The sequence below is a fragment of the Trachypithecus francoisi genome, unplaced genomic scaffold (genome assembly GCF_009764315.1).
Source record: "Trachypithecus francoisi isolate TF-2019V2 unplaced genomic scaffold, Tfra_2.0 Lachesis_group2, whole genome shotgun sequence".
Taxonomy (NCBI): Eukaryota; Metazoa; Chordata; class Mammalia; order Primates; family Cercopithecidae; genus Trachypithecus; species Trachypithecus francoisi.
The window spans coordinates 45,665,061-45,681,881 of NW_022681465.1; the positions used below are offsets into that span (position 1 = coordinate 45,665,061).

General features: G+C 37.9%; 1 protein-coding gene across 2 annotated transcripts; it reads left to right on the top strand.

The window, feature by feature from the left end:
• The first annotated feature begins 1,083 nt into the window (after positions 1–1,083).
• LYSMD3 (LysM domain containing 3) lies at positions 1,084–16,029 on the top strand. 2 transcript variants are annotated; one of them, XM_033179150.1, is made up of 3 exons: positions 1,084–1,340; positions 5,787–6,052; positions 12,260–16,029. In XM_033179150.1, exons 1-3 carry the CDS (start codon positions 1,331–1,333, stop codon positions 12,386–12,388), a joined length of 405 nt encoding a protein of 134 aa, XP_033035041.1. In that variant the 5' UTR covers positions 1,084–1,330; the 3' UTR covers positions 12,389–16,029. The 2 variants fall into 2 exon arrangements, with proteins under 2 accessions (XP_033035041.1, XP_033035040.1); XM_033179149.1 differs by having other exon boundaries at positions 1,156–1,340; positions 12,201–16,029.
• Positions 16,030–16,821: the final 792 nt, after the last annotated feature.

The following is a 16,821-nucleotide window of genomic DNA, read 5'->3' on the forward strand; positions in this document are numbered from 1 at the left end:
ATCCCTGCAAATAAAAGAAAACTATTGCAATGCAAAACTCCTAACCTTTGCAGAAAACCAAAAACATACCCTTTGAAAAACAATTTAAAACCAAGCTTCAAAGGCTTTCTAATGTATAAATATTCAGACATTCTGAAAAGCACTGCTGTGCACCCTGCACCCCAGCTATTTGTGCCTAAAATGGGTATTGTCGTAACAGTTAGCATGGTCGTCAAAGTGCAACGTCTCTAATGTCAACACTGAGAGACATCAGACTCATTAAAATGCTTTACACTCATTTATTAGGTTGGTGCAAAAGTAATTGCGGGTTTTGCTATTCAAATACATAAATTCAAACACATTATCATACTCATTGAATACATTTGTGATAAAAATCATGTATGAAGTCATGAATTTGTTATTTAACAAGCTAACATCTCATAGAGTCCAATGGTGACTACCAATGACTCAGTTAATTTTCAAACCAAAATAAGTTAGATTACAATTTGTTGACTCCCTTGACTCCTCCAGCCAGGGAAAACATTTCCTGGGGCCTGACTCTAGGTGGCTCACTTTCCTCACCTAAAAACACAAAGGTTGCAACAACCCCCCTCCAACCCTCGTCCTTGGTCCCCCAAGGGTTTCTCTCCAGTATTTTGCCTCTTCTGCAGCAGTCTGGAGTCTTCACCATGAAAAGGGTAACAAGCATGGTGCAATTTTCTGAAACCGTGATGTCAACAGTGCTTTTGAGGTGTCCTTCCCCACCCTAAAGAAAATTCGAGATGCACAGCAAGAAAAAAATGCAAGGCAGCTCCCCGACACATCCTGAGCCACGGCTCGTCCTCAGTGTGCCTCCGACAGTCTCTGCCAGCTCCGTGTGGTCGCTGGACAAAGACGCAGCCAGTAGGTCGCTGGGGGTCGCGGGTTCGGTCCGCTGACTTGACCACCAGATCTTTTCCGCTGAGAGTGAGGTGACGGGGAAGAAGGAGAGGAGTTAAGGGCAGGGCTGGAGATCGGACCCAGGGATTGGACCTGGGGATTGGATCTGCCCCCGGGCCCCTGCGGAGTCCCTGCGCCTGCGTGCTGGGCGTGGACCTGTGGTTGGACTCCCCCGTTCTGGGCTTGCCCTCCTCCTCCTCCCCCGCCTCTTCCCACCTCCGCCCACTTGACGCGATGACGCACCTCAGGTTTGCGGACGTGGCGGCGGCGTACGGCCCGGAAGGCGGAGACGTTGGCGGCAGAGGCGGAGGCGGACTAGGTCAGCCCAAGGCGGAGGCTCGACCATGAACTTCCCCGGGACAGCGGGGACGACGGACCTTTTGGTCATCTCCTCGCAGCGTGTCCCCTGCTAATGAGGACAGGTAAAGATGGTGGCAGGAGGTGAGGGTGGCCCGGTCCAGGAGGGCGGGGTTGGGCCCCAGCTGCGTCCTCACTGGAGGCGCTGAGCCCTCGGCCACAGGTGTGGTGGGTGCTGTAGGGCGGGGCTCGGCCCGCGGGGAGGACACCCCCGAGAAAGGGAAGAACTTCCAGACCAGCCCTGCCAGGCCCTCTTGTCACACTGTCGGGGGAACTGAGGCTCAGAGGAAGGACGCCTACCGGCTTTATTACCGGGGCAGCTCATTTCCCACCCAAATACAGCATTTCTCCCACAACTTTATGTTGGCGTGAAATATTCGCTGACGGCATCTTGTCACATCGCTCAAGTGTTATGCCGTGACCGAAGAATCTGAGACGTAATCCTCGCTGACGATAGCAGGGAAAGAAAAACTTGAAGTGTGCAATACAGAGGGGAGGAAGTTAAGTTTTAAAAAATAAAATTGGCCCTGGCAGCGGATAAGGCGCCTTTGATTCTGTCCCTTTGCAGCTTTAACTTGTGCCCTGTGACCCTCTTATTGCTTCTTGCTTAAAGAAGGTCAAGGCGAAACACCCAGGAGCAGCCGTTCTACCGTACGAAGGTGTTTGGGAAACCGTTTTCAGTTACAGACTGAGCTGATGAATGCTTTAACACTGTTTTGTGGCCCCTCGTAATCTACGTAGCACGCAGGCTTGTTCCAGGTTTCTGAAGAGGGAATTCGTGCCTTTTTCCTGCACTAAGAGAATTAAGAGAAGTGAATAGAATTGAGCCAGATGACTTAAATATTATGTACTTTCTAATCTCTGAGTAGTAGACTGGAGTGATTGCCCGGGTCAGTCTCTTCACTTCGGTTGGAGACACAGCCAGTTCTTGATCATTCAGAATACCCAGTTTTGTAACTGGGTATAGTCAGCTGCCTGCATTTCATTACGAAAGGGGAGTGGAGAGAGAGTGAGACAGGTGAAGTTCTGACCTTTAAATTATTATTTAGAAATATATCATGGAGAGAGGTTGATAGAAACAAATAGCTAAAATGACTTTGGGGCATTGCTTAGTGATTTTCAGTTAGCTGTGCTACTAAGCCAATTTTTAAGTTCTAAGAACAAATTATTAGGGAGAAAGTGTCTAACGGGACAGCATAAGTAGGTCGGTATAGCTACGTGTAAATTGCTGTATATTAAGTCTTAACTTTTTTGATCATGGATGCTTTTTGAGAAAAGCAATAAAAATTCTCCCCAGAAAAATATACATATGTATAAAATTTGCCTGGAATCTACAGGATTCACAGACATTCCCTAGATTAAAGACGCAAGATTAAAAAAAAGACTTGGTTAAATGAGTGGAAATAAAACTGTTATCCTTGGAGGAAAAGATGTAGTCATGACTTCAAAACTACTTTGGAGATATAAAATGTGATAGTTTTCTTTAGTTTGATAGCTGTCAAGTTAGGAATCCTAGTTCTTGGTAATAATGTAGCACTTAAGAGAACAGTTGAAATAATGTACTTAACATAGCTATTAGTTCTCTCTGTTATCTTAATAGGAAATCTTGAGCTTTTAAAGCATTACAATATTGCCCTTAGAGTAGGGTCAGAAACTAGCTTTCAAGGGTTGGATTCAACTATATTAAATGGTTTTAAAGCATTTTATGATAAGTGTACGCCTACATAGAAAGTACAGGTTGGGTAGTCCTTACCTGACATACTTGAGACCGGAAGTGTTTCAGATTTCTTTGGATTTTGGAATGTTTGCATATACATAATAAGATATATTGGGGATGGGACCCGTCTGAACATGAAATTTGTGTTTCATGTTCAACTTATACACATAGCCGGAAGGTAATTTTATATAATTTGTGCACAAAAGTTTTTGTATCTGGAACCATCAGCAGGCAAAATTTTGTGTCACTATCTCAGCCACCCTTATGGAAAATTTGTGGTGGTTTGGCATTACCATCATTCCTAACTCTGAATTTATGTGCTACTGGTAAGCAATCATTTTCTTACACTTATTCACACATAAGCGCATAACAGGAAAAAAAAAAAAGACTTTTTTTTTTTTTTTTTTTGAGACGGAGTCTCGCTCTGTCGCCCAGGCTGGAGTGCAGTGGCTGGATCTCAGCTCACTGCAAGCTCCGCCTCCCGGGTTCACGCCATTCTCCTGCCTCAGCCTCCCGAGTAGCTGGGACTACAGGCGCCCGCCACCTCGCCCGGCTAGTTTTTTTGTATTTTTTAGTAGAGACGGGGTTTCACCGTGTTAGTCAGGATGGTCTCGATCTCCTGACCTCGTGATCCGCCCGTCTCGGCCTCCCAAAGTGCTGGGATTACAGGCTTGAGCCACCGCGCCCGGCCAAGACATACTATTAATACCGTGAAAAAATAATGTGTTCCGGGTACTTAAGCACATCACCAGAATACCTATACAGGTTTAGCATTCCTAATCTGAAGTCTGAAATATAAGGCGTGGAATTTTCCATTTGTGGCTTCATGTCAGCACTCAAAATATTTCAAATTTCAGAGTATTTAAGATTTGGATTTTTGGGTTAGGGATCCTCAACCTTTGTAATTTATTGTCATCCATTTTATGCACTCAGATTTTTGGAGCTGGTCTCTTCTGGTTTTTTTGTTTGTTTGTTTGTTTTCCTGTTTCACTTGGTGCTCATCCATAGTATTAAAAAAATAGTGAGTCTTTGAGATGTTATTTTGCTTTGGCTTCCATGACATAACACTTCCATGGTTTCTCCCTCTTCTGGACACTCCTTGTCCATATTTTCAGGCTGATTTCCTTTCACCAAGATACTGAATGTTGGACTTCTTTAAGGCTCAGTCTTGGGTCCTCTTTTCTTTTTCTATACTCTCTAGGTAATATCATATGTACTCACAGATTCATTTTCACCTATGTGCAGATTGGTCATGAAATTTTATTTCTAACCTAGACCTTTCCTCTGAATTTAACTGTATAGCCCATTTGTCTATTTGCCATTCCTTTTTACTATCTTAGAGGAATTCATAGTCATAGCCATGCACCTACTGTCCCAGCTCCTCTTCCATATCTCAGAGAATGGCACCACAATTTGTTATGTAAATCAGAAATCTTGGTGTGATGCTTAACTTACTCCTTCTCTTCATGTCTGAACCACCTTAAGTGCAAAGTATTTTATCTCCAAAGTGCTTCTTACTACTTCCCTCCATCTTTCCCAAAAAGAACAGAAAGCAATCTGCCCCTTCTTATATGAATAATTAACACGAAGCCAAAACTGTGAATGTGGGATTAGTTTTTTAAGTTCTTGTGTTCCTAATGAGAGTAGATCAACTTGATGATGGTGAGTTGAGAGTGAGTATGCAAGTAAACAAAAAGTATTCGTTGATGCATGTTTTTAACTTAGGTCAGCTACCAGTCAGTCTTACAATGCTTTTTCTAAAGTATAAATGAACACAGTGACCTAAGATCTGTTCACAGTCTTTATGGACCATCAGCTGAAGTTGATGAGGACTCTAAGTTGGCTAAAAGGCTTCCAGGGAAGCAAAATCATAACCTGTATAGCAGGCATATCTGCACTAAATATAAATACCGAAGTCCAGGAGGAAGTAGTACAAAAGATACTCCAATCCTGAATGAATTTAAAATGCAGAACAAGCCAGAAAGTTTTGAATTCATAAAAGTGTATGTGTATATAAAACATGCTTTGATTCCATCAGAGCTGTAAGTTGTATAGGCACAAGTTTTTAAGACATAACACAATTATTTCTCTGATTTTCTTCACATACTCAGAATAAGGGGAATTTAAGATTTTATATTTATACATTATATTTAATGTAATATTTTATAGTATTTAATTTTATAATAAGTTATATTTTTACCAAAAAAATTATAGCGATTTGCCTTTGTTAATATGTAGTTACTCCACGTTTAGTGATATATGATCTAATAGAGGAGATTACCTCTTCTTCCCATACCTTTGCCTCCACTGCCAAATATGTTTGTTGTACTTTAACAGTTATAAAGCCTGAACCTAGACCAGGCATGGTGACTCACACCTGTAATCCTAGCACTTTGGGAGGCTGAGGTTGGCGGATCACCTGAGGTCAAGGGTTCGAGACCAGCCTGGCCGACATGGTGAAACCCTGCCTCTACTAAAAATACAAAAATGGGCTGGGCGTGATGGTGGGCACCTGTAATCCCAGCTACTCGGGAGACTGAAACAGGAGAATCACTTAAACCTGGGAGGCAAAGGTTGCAGTAAGCTGAGATTGCACTATTGTACTCCAGCCTGGGTGACAGAGTGAGACTCCATCTCAAAAAACAAAACAAACAAACCCTTAAACCTAAATGTTTAAATAACTAATACCATTAAAACAAAAACAAAAGATTGTGTCCTGAATGTATGATGCATGCAGTCAGTCAGTTGGATCAGCTACATTCCAAAATTTTCTCTGCTTTTTTTTTTCCTCCAGATTTTAACATTATGGCAGGGAGGCATCAGAATCGTAGTTGTCCTCTTCCAGGAGTTCAGTCAAGTGGTCAAGTACATGCATTTGGAAATTGTTCAGACAGTGATATGTTGGAGGAGGATGCTGAAGTGTATGAGCTTCGATCCAGAGGAAAAGAGAAGGTCCGAAGAAGTACATCAAGAGATAGACTTGATGACATTATAGTATTAACAAAAGATATACAAGAAGGAGATACACTAAATGCAATAGCCCTTCAGTACTGTTGTACGGTAAGTTTTAATGTCACATAATGCAATCCATAAGAAATCCCACGCTGAAATAAATTCCATGTCCTTTTTTACCTTGTTTATTCCTTTCTCCATTTTTTGCTCTTACTATTTTTTGCATAGAAATCTGTATCACATGGGCTGGGTGCGGTGGCTCACGCCTGTAATCCCAGCACTTTGGGAGGCTGATGCGAGTGGATCACGAGGTCAGGAGATCAAGACCATCCTGGCTAACACAGTGAAACCCCGTCTCTAATAAAAATACAAAAAAATTAGGCGGGCGTGGTGGCAGGCGCCTGTAGTCCCAGCTACTTGGGAGGCTGAGGCAGGAGAATGGCATGAACCCAGGAGGTAGAGCTTGCAGTGAGCCAACATCCCGCCACTGCACTCCACTCCAGCCTGGGCGACAGAGCGAGACTCTGTCTCAAAAAAAAAAAAAAAAAGAAATCTGTGTCTGTGTCACATTTGTAAATGTTTACTTTTTAAAATTTTAACAAATACTTGAATTTCTGTGTATTTCCAAATCCACAGATTTCAGTATTGAAATCAACACTTAACTGTGTTATCTTCTTATTCAAGTGGTAAAAAATAAATGTGGAAATGTATAAGGAAAAGTTTTTCCCTGTCCCAATTTCTTGAGATAACCAGTGTTAACACTTTGGCATGTTCCTGTACCTTCTTTTGTGCTCATAAGTATTTATATATACATGTTTTGGGGAGTTAGTAATCTTTGTATTTTTAAACGTGGATTATATCGCATTTTACTCTGCAACTTGCATTTTTCATTTTTAAGTGTATCATGGACACCCTCATGACCATCCGTTAAAGCCTTATAGATCTAACTCGTTATTTTAAATGGTTGTATAATGTCTGTAGTATCAATGTTCCAGTATTTTTAAGCCATTGCCCTATTAATTGATACTCAGGATTTTCTTGGTGTTTTACCTTGTGTAGCAAATATTATCACAACTGTATCTTTAAATGGCAGTGCCTTTATTTCTGTGGGATAGATCCCAAAAGTGGGATTGCCAGATAAGAGGAATGGTGTATTTTTAATTTTAATAGATACTGTACTCTATTTGGACCCTTTTTCTGTCTGTGTGTCATTATGTCCATCTTGAGGCCTTAGCAGGATTTTTTTTTTTTTTTTTTTTTTGAGACGGAGTCTCGCTCTGTCGCCCAGGCTGGAGTGCAGTGGCGCGATCTCGGCTCACTGCAAGCTCCGCCTCCCGGGTTCCCGCCATTCTCCTGCCTCAGCCTCCCGAGTAGCTGGGACTACAGGCGCCCGCCACCTCGCCCGGCTAGTTTTTTGTATTTTTTAGTAGAGTCGGGGTTTCACCGTGTTAGCCAGGATGGTCTCGATCTCCTGACCTCGTGATCCACCCGTCTCGGCCTCCCAAAGTGCTGGGATTACAGGCTTGAGCCACCGCGCCCGGCCAACAGGATATTTTTATATCCACATTGATACGGAAACTGGTTAGAACATTTGTTTTCAAACTTTTTGTTCTCATACTCCCAACAGAATTTTGAAATATGTGTACTGTGTACCTCCTGGCACATTTTTAAGTGAACTTAAATTCTTCCTCATGACTTAAAATAGTTACAAAGTGTATAATTTTCAGAATGTTGTATTAACATTTAAAAATAAGGCTATTAGAGTGCTCTTTAAATGCATCCACAGAATTCTAAGTACTTCCAGGATTTGCTACCTGAAATTTGTATTTTTTTAAAAAGTGGAAAGTGTGTATATGAGAGCTCTTTTATTAATAGCATGAGATTTTATATCATCCCTTTTTCTCATTAATATTTTCATTTTCCCCCCAAATTTTTCATGATGTAAAGTATTTTTATACTTGAAAAACCTCTTATTGACTACCTGTAATACTTCTCTGCAATAGGAACACATGTCTATAAGTTTATATTATATAAATGTATTTATATATGTTTATATTCTAAAAAAATTATGGTCATGAGGTTGTATTTTTTCTACATTTGCAACTATTGCAATAATTCACATTTCTTATTACAATTCACAATTCATCAAAACATTACAAATTTTGATTTTAAAATTTAATAAAATATTTTAATAAAATGAATTTTTTGATGTGGTAAAAGAGCTGGGTAGTTTTTTCCTCCTACCTTGCTCATGTATGGCAATATCAATTCTTGCCATTATTACATCACAATATATTTAAGTTTATTTCTAAATGCAAATAAACATGTGAGTAAATGTTTTGTAGAGAAATAAGACCATTGAAGAATATGTCATAGAAGGTAGATGGTGGAATAGACTTCAAAATGAGAGACAAGGCTAAAAACATCAAGGTACAGATCCAAGAGGAGAGTTTGTGGTTCAGTGGTTTTATAAGATATTAGCTTTCTTTTAATGAATCTAGAAAATTATCTTAGGGAAATTTAACATACCATCTGAATAATTAAAAATAGGTCATATTTCCAATGAGGTACAAAGATGTTTCAGGCATTCAACAGTGATGTAAAGATTTCAAGGAGGAAATATGGTAAACAACAAAGGGAATTTTCATAGGTATTTCAGAAATGAGTGGCACAGACTATTTGGGATGAAATGCTTTGAGACACTGAGGAAAAGTCTGATCCATACAGTAAGGGAATACAGTTATTGTAGGGTTTTAACAGGAGTGATACAGAACAACAGAGGGGCCTGCTGATGAATTGAAGGGGATCCAATAAAGAGATTACTGGAATAATAAAGATGATCAGGACTTAGACTAAAATATTTGTGATAAGGATAAAGAAGTGTTAAAAAATGTATTGGGGAAAATCACAGGATATATCAGCTGATTGCTCATGTGAAGTGAGAATGATGAAAAGTGCTTAACATTAATGGAGAGATGGCATTGGCCACTGTATTAGTCTGTGCTCACATTGCTATAAAAAAAATACCTGAGACTGGGTAGTTTATAAGAAAAGAGGTTTATTGGTTCTGCAGGTTTTACATAAAGCAGGCAGCATCTGCTTCTGGGGAGGCCTCAGAGAGCTTTTACTCATGGCGGAAGGCAAAGCCAGAGCAGGCATTTTCACACGGCTGGAGCAGGAGGAAGAACGAGTGAGAGAGGAGGTTTCACACACTTTTAAACAACCAGATCTCACAAGAACTCAGGACATTATCAAGGGGGAAATCCACCTGCATGATCCAATCACCTCCCCCAGGCCCCATCTCCAACATTGGAGATTATAAGATGACATGAGATTTGGGTGGGGACACATACCCAAACCGTATCAGCCACTATAGTGGGAAAGGTGATGAACAGAATTAGTTAAGATAAGCAGTGCATCTTTTTGATGGGAGCATAAGCAACAAAAAAATTATAAAATTTATTATAAAAGGATTTATCATTTAAAAAATACAGTAAGTAGTGGTATATTCCACTTAGAAATAATCTTAAGAATTATTAAAAATCTGTCAGTTATACAACTGATGAGAGGAATAAAAAGTCCAAGGTTGGAATCTTGAATGCAACCAAGGAAGTTAGCATAGCGTAGAAATCATTATAGGGATATTCAGAGAGATAACTTAGGTAGATACTAAATCTTGGAACCCTAATTCAAAAAGAGTATTAAGTAGATTAGTAGGAGTACACAATACCAAGCAAAAGAGCATTTAAAGAGAATGGGGTCAGACTTTGGGATTTGTCAGTGAATCTTCATTTGCTATAAGACAAAACAGTGTGAAGGTAGTAAGATGATAAAACACCCTTTATCTTTACTGTTTCATCTTTTAGTTATTGTTCAACCCTTTCCTTCTAATCCTCCCACACATACACTGCAAGATTATTTTTCCAGCTTGACCTCTTTTAGTCTTCATTGTACTTGATTACGAATCTACAGTTGATTCTGTTCACTACTCCCTCATAAAGACCCTCTCGACAGACTGGATTAAGAAAATGTGGCACATATACACCATGGAATACTATGCAGCCATAAAAAAGGATGAGTTTGCATCCTTTGTAGGGACATGGATGCAGCTGGAAACCATCATTCTTAGCAAACTATCACAAGAAGAGAAAACCAAACACCGCATGTTCTCACTCATAGGTGGGAACTGAACAATGAGATCACTTGGACTCGGGAAGGGGAACATCACACACTGGGGCCTATCATGGGGAGGGGGGAGGAGGGAGGGATTGCATGGGGGAGTTATACATGATATAAACGTCATGCACATGTACCCTAGAACTTAAAGTATAATAAAAAAAAAAAAAAAAAAAAAGACCCTCTCTGCTTGACAACCTTGAATTTTCAGGTTTCTGGTTTTCCTACTGTTAACATTTAATAATAGCTAACTTTTATATGACATACTATGTATCACTGTTCTGAGTGTCCTGCAAAATTTAAATCATTAATGTTCACCTCAACCCTATAATGTAGGTAGTAGTATTACTGCCATATTGCAGGTGTGGAACCTTAATGGCAAGGAGGTTAAACAACTTGCCCCAGGTCATACAGCTAGACAGTGTCAAAGCCATGCTTCAAACCCAGTTATCCATGCTTTTAACCACTATTGTATATTCCCTTCCTGGCCATTCTTCATCTCCTTTGTGGATTTCTGTTACTCAGCATACCCATCAAATGTTGGAGTTCCTCAGGGATCTTCTTGTTGCTTTTTTCTCCCAGGCTTTTTCTAGTGAATCTGTCTACTCTTGGACCTCTTTGACTTCAATTACTTTTTTTTTTTTTTTTGAGATGTAGTCTTGCTCTGTTGCCCAGGCTGGAGTGCAGTGGCATAATCTCTGCTCAATGCAACCACAATCTCCCGGGTTCCAGTAATTCTCCTGCCTCAGCCTCCTGAGTAGCTAGGACTACAGGCACGTACCACCATGCCTGGCTAGTTTTTATATTTTTAGTAGAGATGGGGTTTCACCATGTTGGCCAGGCTGGTCTCGAACTCCTGACCTCAAGTGATCTACCTGCCTCGGCCTCCCAAAGTGCTGGGATTACAGGCATGAGCCACCATGCCTGGCTGACTTCAATTATATTTTTGCTGATAGTCCATAAATCTGTATCTCCAGCTGAGATCGTTCTTGAGTTTCAGGCATATATCTACAACTCTGTCCTGAACATCTTCCACTTGTGTATCTCAAGCAGCTCCAAGTCAGCATATCTAAAATCGGCATTCATCCTCTTCTTACCCTCCACAGTGTTCCATTTCTTAGTGAGTGCCATCATCCATCAAGTTGACCAAACCAGAAATCTAAGCTTTATACTAGACCCACTTTATCTCTCTGACATCAATCAGGTGTTACATGATTAGGTTTTAGATTAAAGCGTTGATGGAAATGAATGGGACTAATAGATGGTGGGAGAACCTGGCATACCAATTGGTAATCTGCCAGACACTGCCCTCTTCCCCCAACACAGTGGAATAGGATATACAGACAGGTTATCTCACAGTGGATGGGATAATACAAACAGGTTGAGGAATATATAATATATAGAGAAAAAGCTTATAAAAGTGATTAGTCTTGAAGGTTTACACTGAGAAGTTTGGGCGGGGGAATGGCTTCAGAAGTAAGGGGGTAAATTACCAGTTTTTTAAATTCTAAGGTATATATGCTTTTCCACACATTTTAGCATCTTTTTTTGGAATGGTGGCATCTTCAATTTTTGGTGAAGTTTTTTTTTTCCCCCTAGATATACATAAAATAATGCTGCATCTTAAGAGTTATGGCATCTTGGTTTTGATAAAATATGGTAGTTTTAGTTGGGTAGCATTTGTCTATATTCCAGTTTCCAAATTGGAATAAAGAAGATAACTACCCATAATCCTTCCTTCACAAATTGTTTACGAGTAGAAGGACTGTGGTATTTATACATGATGCACAAAGGGAAACAGCAAAGGATTCTAGGATCTACTTAAATAGCATTAATTAGTGTTACAAATATATGTGGGTGATAGTAGAAAGTAGTGATTTCCTAAGATTGGTAGATCTAAAGTGGTGTAGAATTCTCATCTACAAATAAAATTAAAATTTCTCTGGGTGCAACTTAATACTAATAATAATTAAGTTCAACTTTTTTTTCCTCCAAAAGTAACTAGGATGAATGACTATTGCTACTTTTATTTTGATTTAGAATTCAATTGTATGTTGCCTTTTTTTTTTTTTTTTTACAGGTAGCAGATATCAAGAGAGTTAACAATCTCATCAGTGATCAAGACTTTTTTGCCCTTAGGTCTATCAAAATTCCAGTAAAAAAGTTCAGTTCCTTGACCGAAACACTTTGTCCTCCAAAAGGAAGACAGACTTCACGTCACTCATCTGTTCAATACTCTTCCGAACAACGGGAAATTTTGCCAGCTAATGATTCTCTTGCTTACAGTGACTCAGCTGGTAGCTTTTTAAAAGAAGTAGACCGAGACATAGAACAAATAGTAAAGTGTACAGACAATAAGAGAGAGAACCTCAATGAGGTAGTATCGGCCTTAACAGCACAACAAATACGTTTTGAACCTGATAACAAAAACACTCAACATAAAGATCCCTATTATGGAGCAGACTGGGGAATAGGGTGGTGGACAGCTGTCGTGATAATGTTGATAGTAGGTATAATAACACCGGTGTTTTATTTGTTGTATTATGAAATTTTAGCTAAGGTGGATGTTAGTCATCATTCAACAGTGGACTCTTCACATTTACATTCAAAAATCACACCCCCATCACAGCAGAGAGAAGTGGAAAATGGAATTGTGCCAACTAAAGGAATACATTTCGGCCAACAAGATGATAATAAACTGTATAGTCAGGATTCTCAGTCACCTGCTGCTCAACACGAAACATAGCAATTAGTTCGTAATCAAATGTTAGTAGTCACATGTGCATCTGGAATGTGGTGAATCAGTTATATCCAATAATTGCTTTAAAGGCAGAATTATAGAGATTGAGGATGCTTTTGTTTTTAACAAAAGGATTTCACACTTTGAACATTTTTTGAGCAACTAGTTGATGTTGAGAGCAGTTGATCCATAAATCTGGTGTGTCAATGTTTCAAGCAGAAATTAATTTAAACGTGTGTTTAGGAAGTTCTTAACTTGGAAGATGTATCATTTTTCTTAAGATGTATGTTTAAATTTTTTTTTAGGTAATTTTTAAAAAGTTTATTAATGTTAAATTTATGATGCAGAATGACAGCATCAGTTGTCTGCAGCTGAAAAAAATTTACTACTATGAACCCCCAAAATATTCAGTTGCAAGAAAGTTTGATTCTAAAATTATTCATGGTAGCATACGTAACACACCACTTCAAAACCTTTAAAAACTACATTTAGCACGTGTACTATGAAAGCATACGTACAAAGAGAAAGGGGAAAGTGATTTAGAATTCCTACAACAGAGGCCAAGAAATAGATTAAAATATTTTCAAGACCCCAAAATAATGTATTATGGTTGGGAAGTCAGTAGAACACTGGAATAGGTGAAGACCTGACAGTAATTTTTGTCTTAAGAATGCTTTCTTTAGGACAGACCCTTTAACCTCACCTCTGTGCATCTGTTTTTAAAATGATTATATTTGTCTCTGATATTTGAAAGCACTTTTGTAGTTTCGATGATGAAAAATATGTTAAACATGTACATATTACCATTATTTAAGAAGTAATTCCTTACATACTGTGATAAATCATTGCTGTTACATACAGTAACATGCCTTAATTATATTTAATGCCTTACTGCTTTATGTAAGTAAATCCAAGTTTCAGAATTAAAATTAAGCATTATTTCAGATGGTCCAGTCAGATTCGTTACATAGGCTATATAAATTTGTCTCCATTTTAACCATCAAGCACAAATAATTGGGTCAAAACTGTCTGAGGTCTGTTGAAGAAAACAGTTCATTAAGCAAAAACGAGTACAGGTCTTTTATATTAACTTTAACAGACAAATTAGTAATCCCTTAACCTCTGTTTTTCAAAGAGAAAACACCCAATTTAGACTTTTTTCCTGAACTATACATACAGCATCAAATTGGGAAACAAAGGCCAAAGGTGTATAGATTGCTTGAAAGGGCGTGATAGTGCCTCTTTTTAAGATCTGTTGAGTCGGCTATAGTCTGACTAAGGAAGAAGCATTTGCATACTGATTCCATCATTTAATCTTTAAAAGTATGTGTTCTAAAAATGTAACCAGAATTCTTCAATAGAAATGAGATTTGGTGGAGTCTGGATTGCCTGTTTTGTATATAATATATACTTAAGATATATAATACCACCTCATTTTCTGGGCATTATTTCCTAATTGTTGATGTTTCAGGCTTTTGATAAATCATTTTATATATATCAAATTTCAGTTGGAATAAGTAAATATTTATGGCAAGTGGAGTTTTATGTACTTTCAGGAGAAGACCATCAGGAAAAGATAGGACAAAGAAGTCAAACATTAAAGCCTTTGCAAGTATTAGAGGACCTTAGACAATTACCAAAAAGTGTTTAATAGGAAAGTTACAAATTGGTTCTCTTAGCAAATTAAACATTTAAAAAATAGTTTTAATGTGCCTTGGGCATCTTGAAGAGTGTGATATAATTTATGCTTAGTGTTAACTGGTCAGTTTACATTGTATTTATTAAGCCTGCTGAAAAATGAGGTTTTAAGGAAGAAAATGCAGATTATTTTAGGGTAAACAGGCCAGGTGTCCTTTGAAGAACTTTGTTTACATCAAATTGATGAAATTACAGTCAGTGATTCCTTACCTTTTTGCTAGTTGTACTTTGAAATTGTTATGGGTTCGATTTCCAAAATATGTTATTTATTTTTAAAGGAATAAGGTGTGCTGTGTATTTGTTGATTAAAAATCATTTGTCTTGCAGAGTATCCTTTTTTGAAGGAAATATACATCCTTATAACACATCAGGTAGTTTTCTTTTTTCTATATTTAAATTATATATTTTGAATTAATTGAATATAATTTGAGTTACATATAATTCTGTATAAAGGTTACATATTGAATTACAGTTCTTATCCGTTTAGAAAAGAATTTTCTAAGCATTTAAAACATTTGGAATAATATTAGTTTCTAAAAAGTACTAATGTAAGTTAAGTTTGTATCAAATGCAAATTACCTTGTATAACTAATTAACAAGCACAGTTATTGTTTAACATTGTGATTTTAATTGTTGGCACCCTTATTTGAATCTGCTGCTTTACATGTGGTCTTTGTGTGTCTCCATGTGTGCACGCATGCACTTGTATGCAATGTAAAAGTAACAGCAGAATCAGTGCATTTGGTTCACTTAAAATTTTGGAGTTAGCAAGAAAAGAAAAAGCTGATAGTTTTATGAAGTCTGGGTTAAAATAAAATTGCTATCCCACTCCTAGGAAGTTATGGGGTTCCTGTTTTCAAAAGGTATGTTAAAAGTGGTTATAGACTCTGCTGGCCACATTAAAAATTAGAAGACTCATGTTAAATTATCTTCTCCAAAGGACTTTTTATTTACAGTTTTTCTTTTGCTGGACTCTACCTGCTTGGCTCAGTGTCCTGAAGAGTTTTTTTTAAATGAACCACTACTTAGTAATTAGTTCTTTTTTATTTAAAGTATTTACTTCTAAAATTGCCTAGTTGGAAATATGAAGGATATGCTTCGGTTTAGAAATATCATGAAGCAAGGATCTAGTCAGTGTTACAGGATAAAAGTGGAGTTTTTTAAAGTCTGTATTTAAATGGTGCACTGATGGGATTCATTTTTTATTTGAATTACAAAAATGTTGCTCAGGTAATCCGTATTTTCTTCCACGTATGTGCATATTGCACTGTTAGATCACAGAAATATCTGAATGCTTTAATTTTTATGTATGCAAAATCTATCTTTTGTATAATGTATTTTATACAAATGTAACTAGAACATTATGTTAGCATGTACATCTGTAAAATGTTTTTAAAATTTTTTGCCCCTTATTTTTCATATTTTGAAAGATCTGTAACATGTAATAAAGTTTCTATTATTCAATCTAAAATGGAAGCCAGTGAATTTAATTGAATAAAGCAAAGCTTTTCTCCTCTACTTTCAGACTAATACAGAGATATTTATGTAAGATACAGCAAATTGCCAGAGGTTTACCAATTCAGATTTCCTATTTGCTACAGTGAGGCAGAATACCCTGGATTATCTGTAAGACACAGATAAAACATTTTAGATGAATGTTCTTTGGGGGATTTTCCTCAGGGTAAGATCTGGTAAGGCATGGTCCAGGAATTGCTATGAAGTTGTAGATGAGTCATTATCTACAGGTTATAACCTGCTCTATTTATATGTAGTTTTAATTTATTATAAAACAACCTCAAGAATACTGTTTAAAAGATTCTTAGCAGAAAAACTGAGAAAGTTCTTTGGAGGTTTTATTTGATGGAGGAATGTGTATAAACCCTGTTTTTTTCTTTTTCCCATTTTCAAATGCATCTTGATCTTAAAATTGTGTTTTTTAAATAAAATGGTAATTTTTACTACAGGGGTTTTATTTTCTAATTTTTTTTTTTTTTTCCTGAGACAGACTCTTGCTCTGTCGCCCAGGCTGAAGTGCAATGGCATGATGGTTCACTGCAGCCTCAAACTCCTGGGGCCAACTGATCCTCCCATGTGAGCCTCCCGAGTAGCTGGGACTACAGGCACATGCCACCACACAGGCTTGAGATTTTAACCATGTAAAAGCAAAGCCATTGACACTGTACATTTGAAGGTAGTGAAGTGAAAAGTTTAACAAGAATCTTCTGAATGTCTTAACATTCTCTAGTATCCAGTATAAATCAGC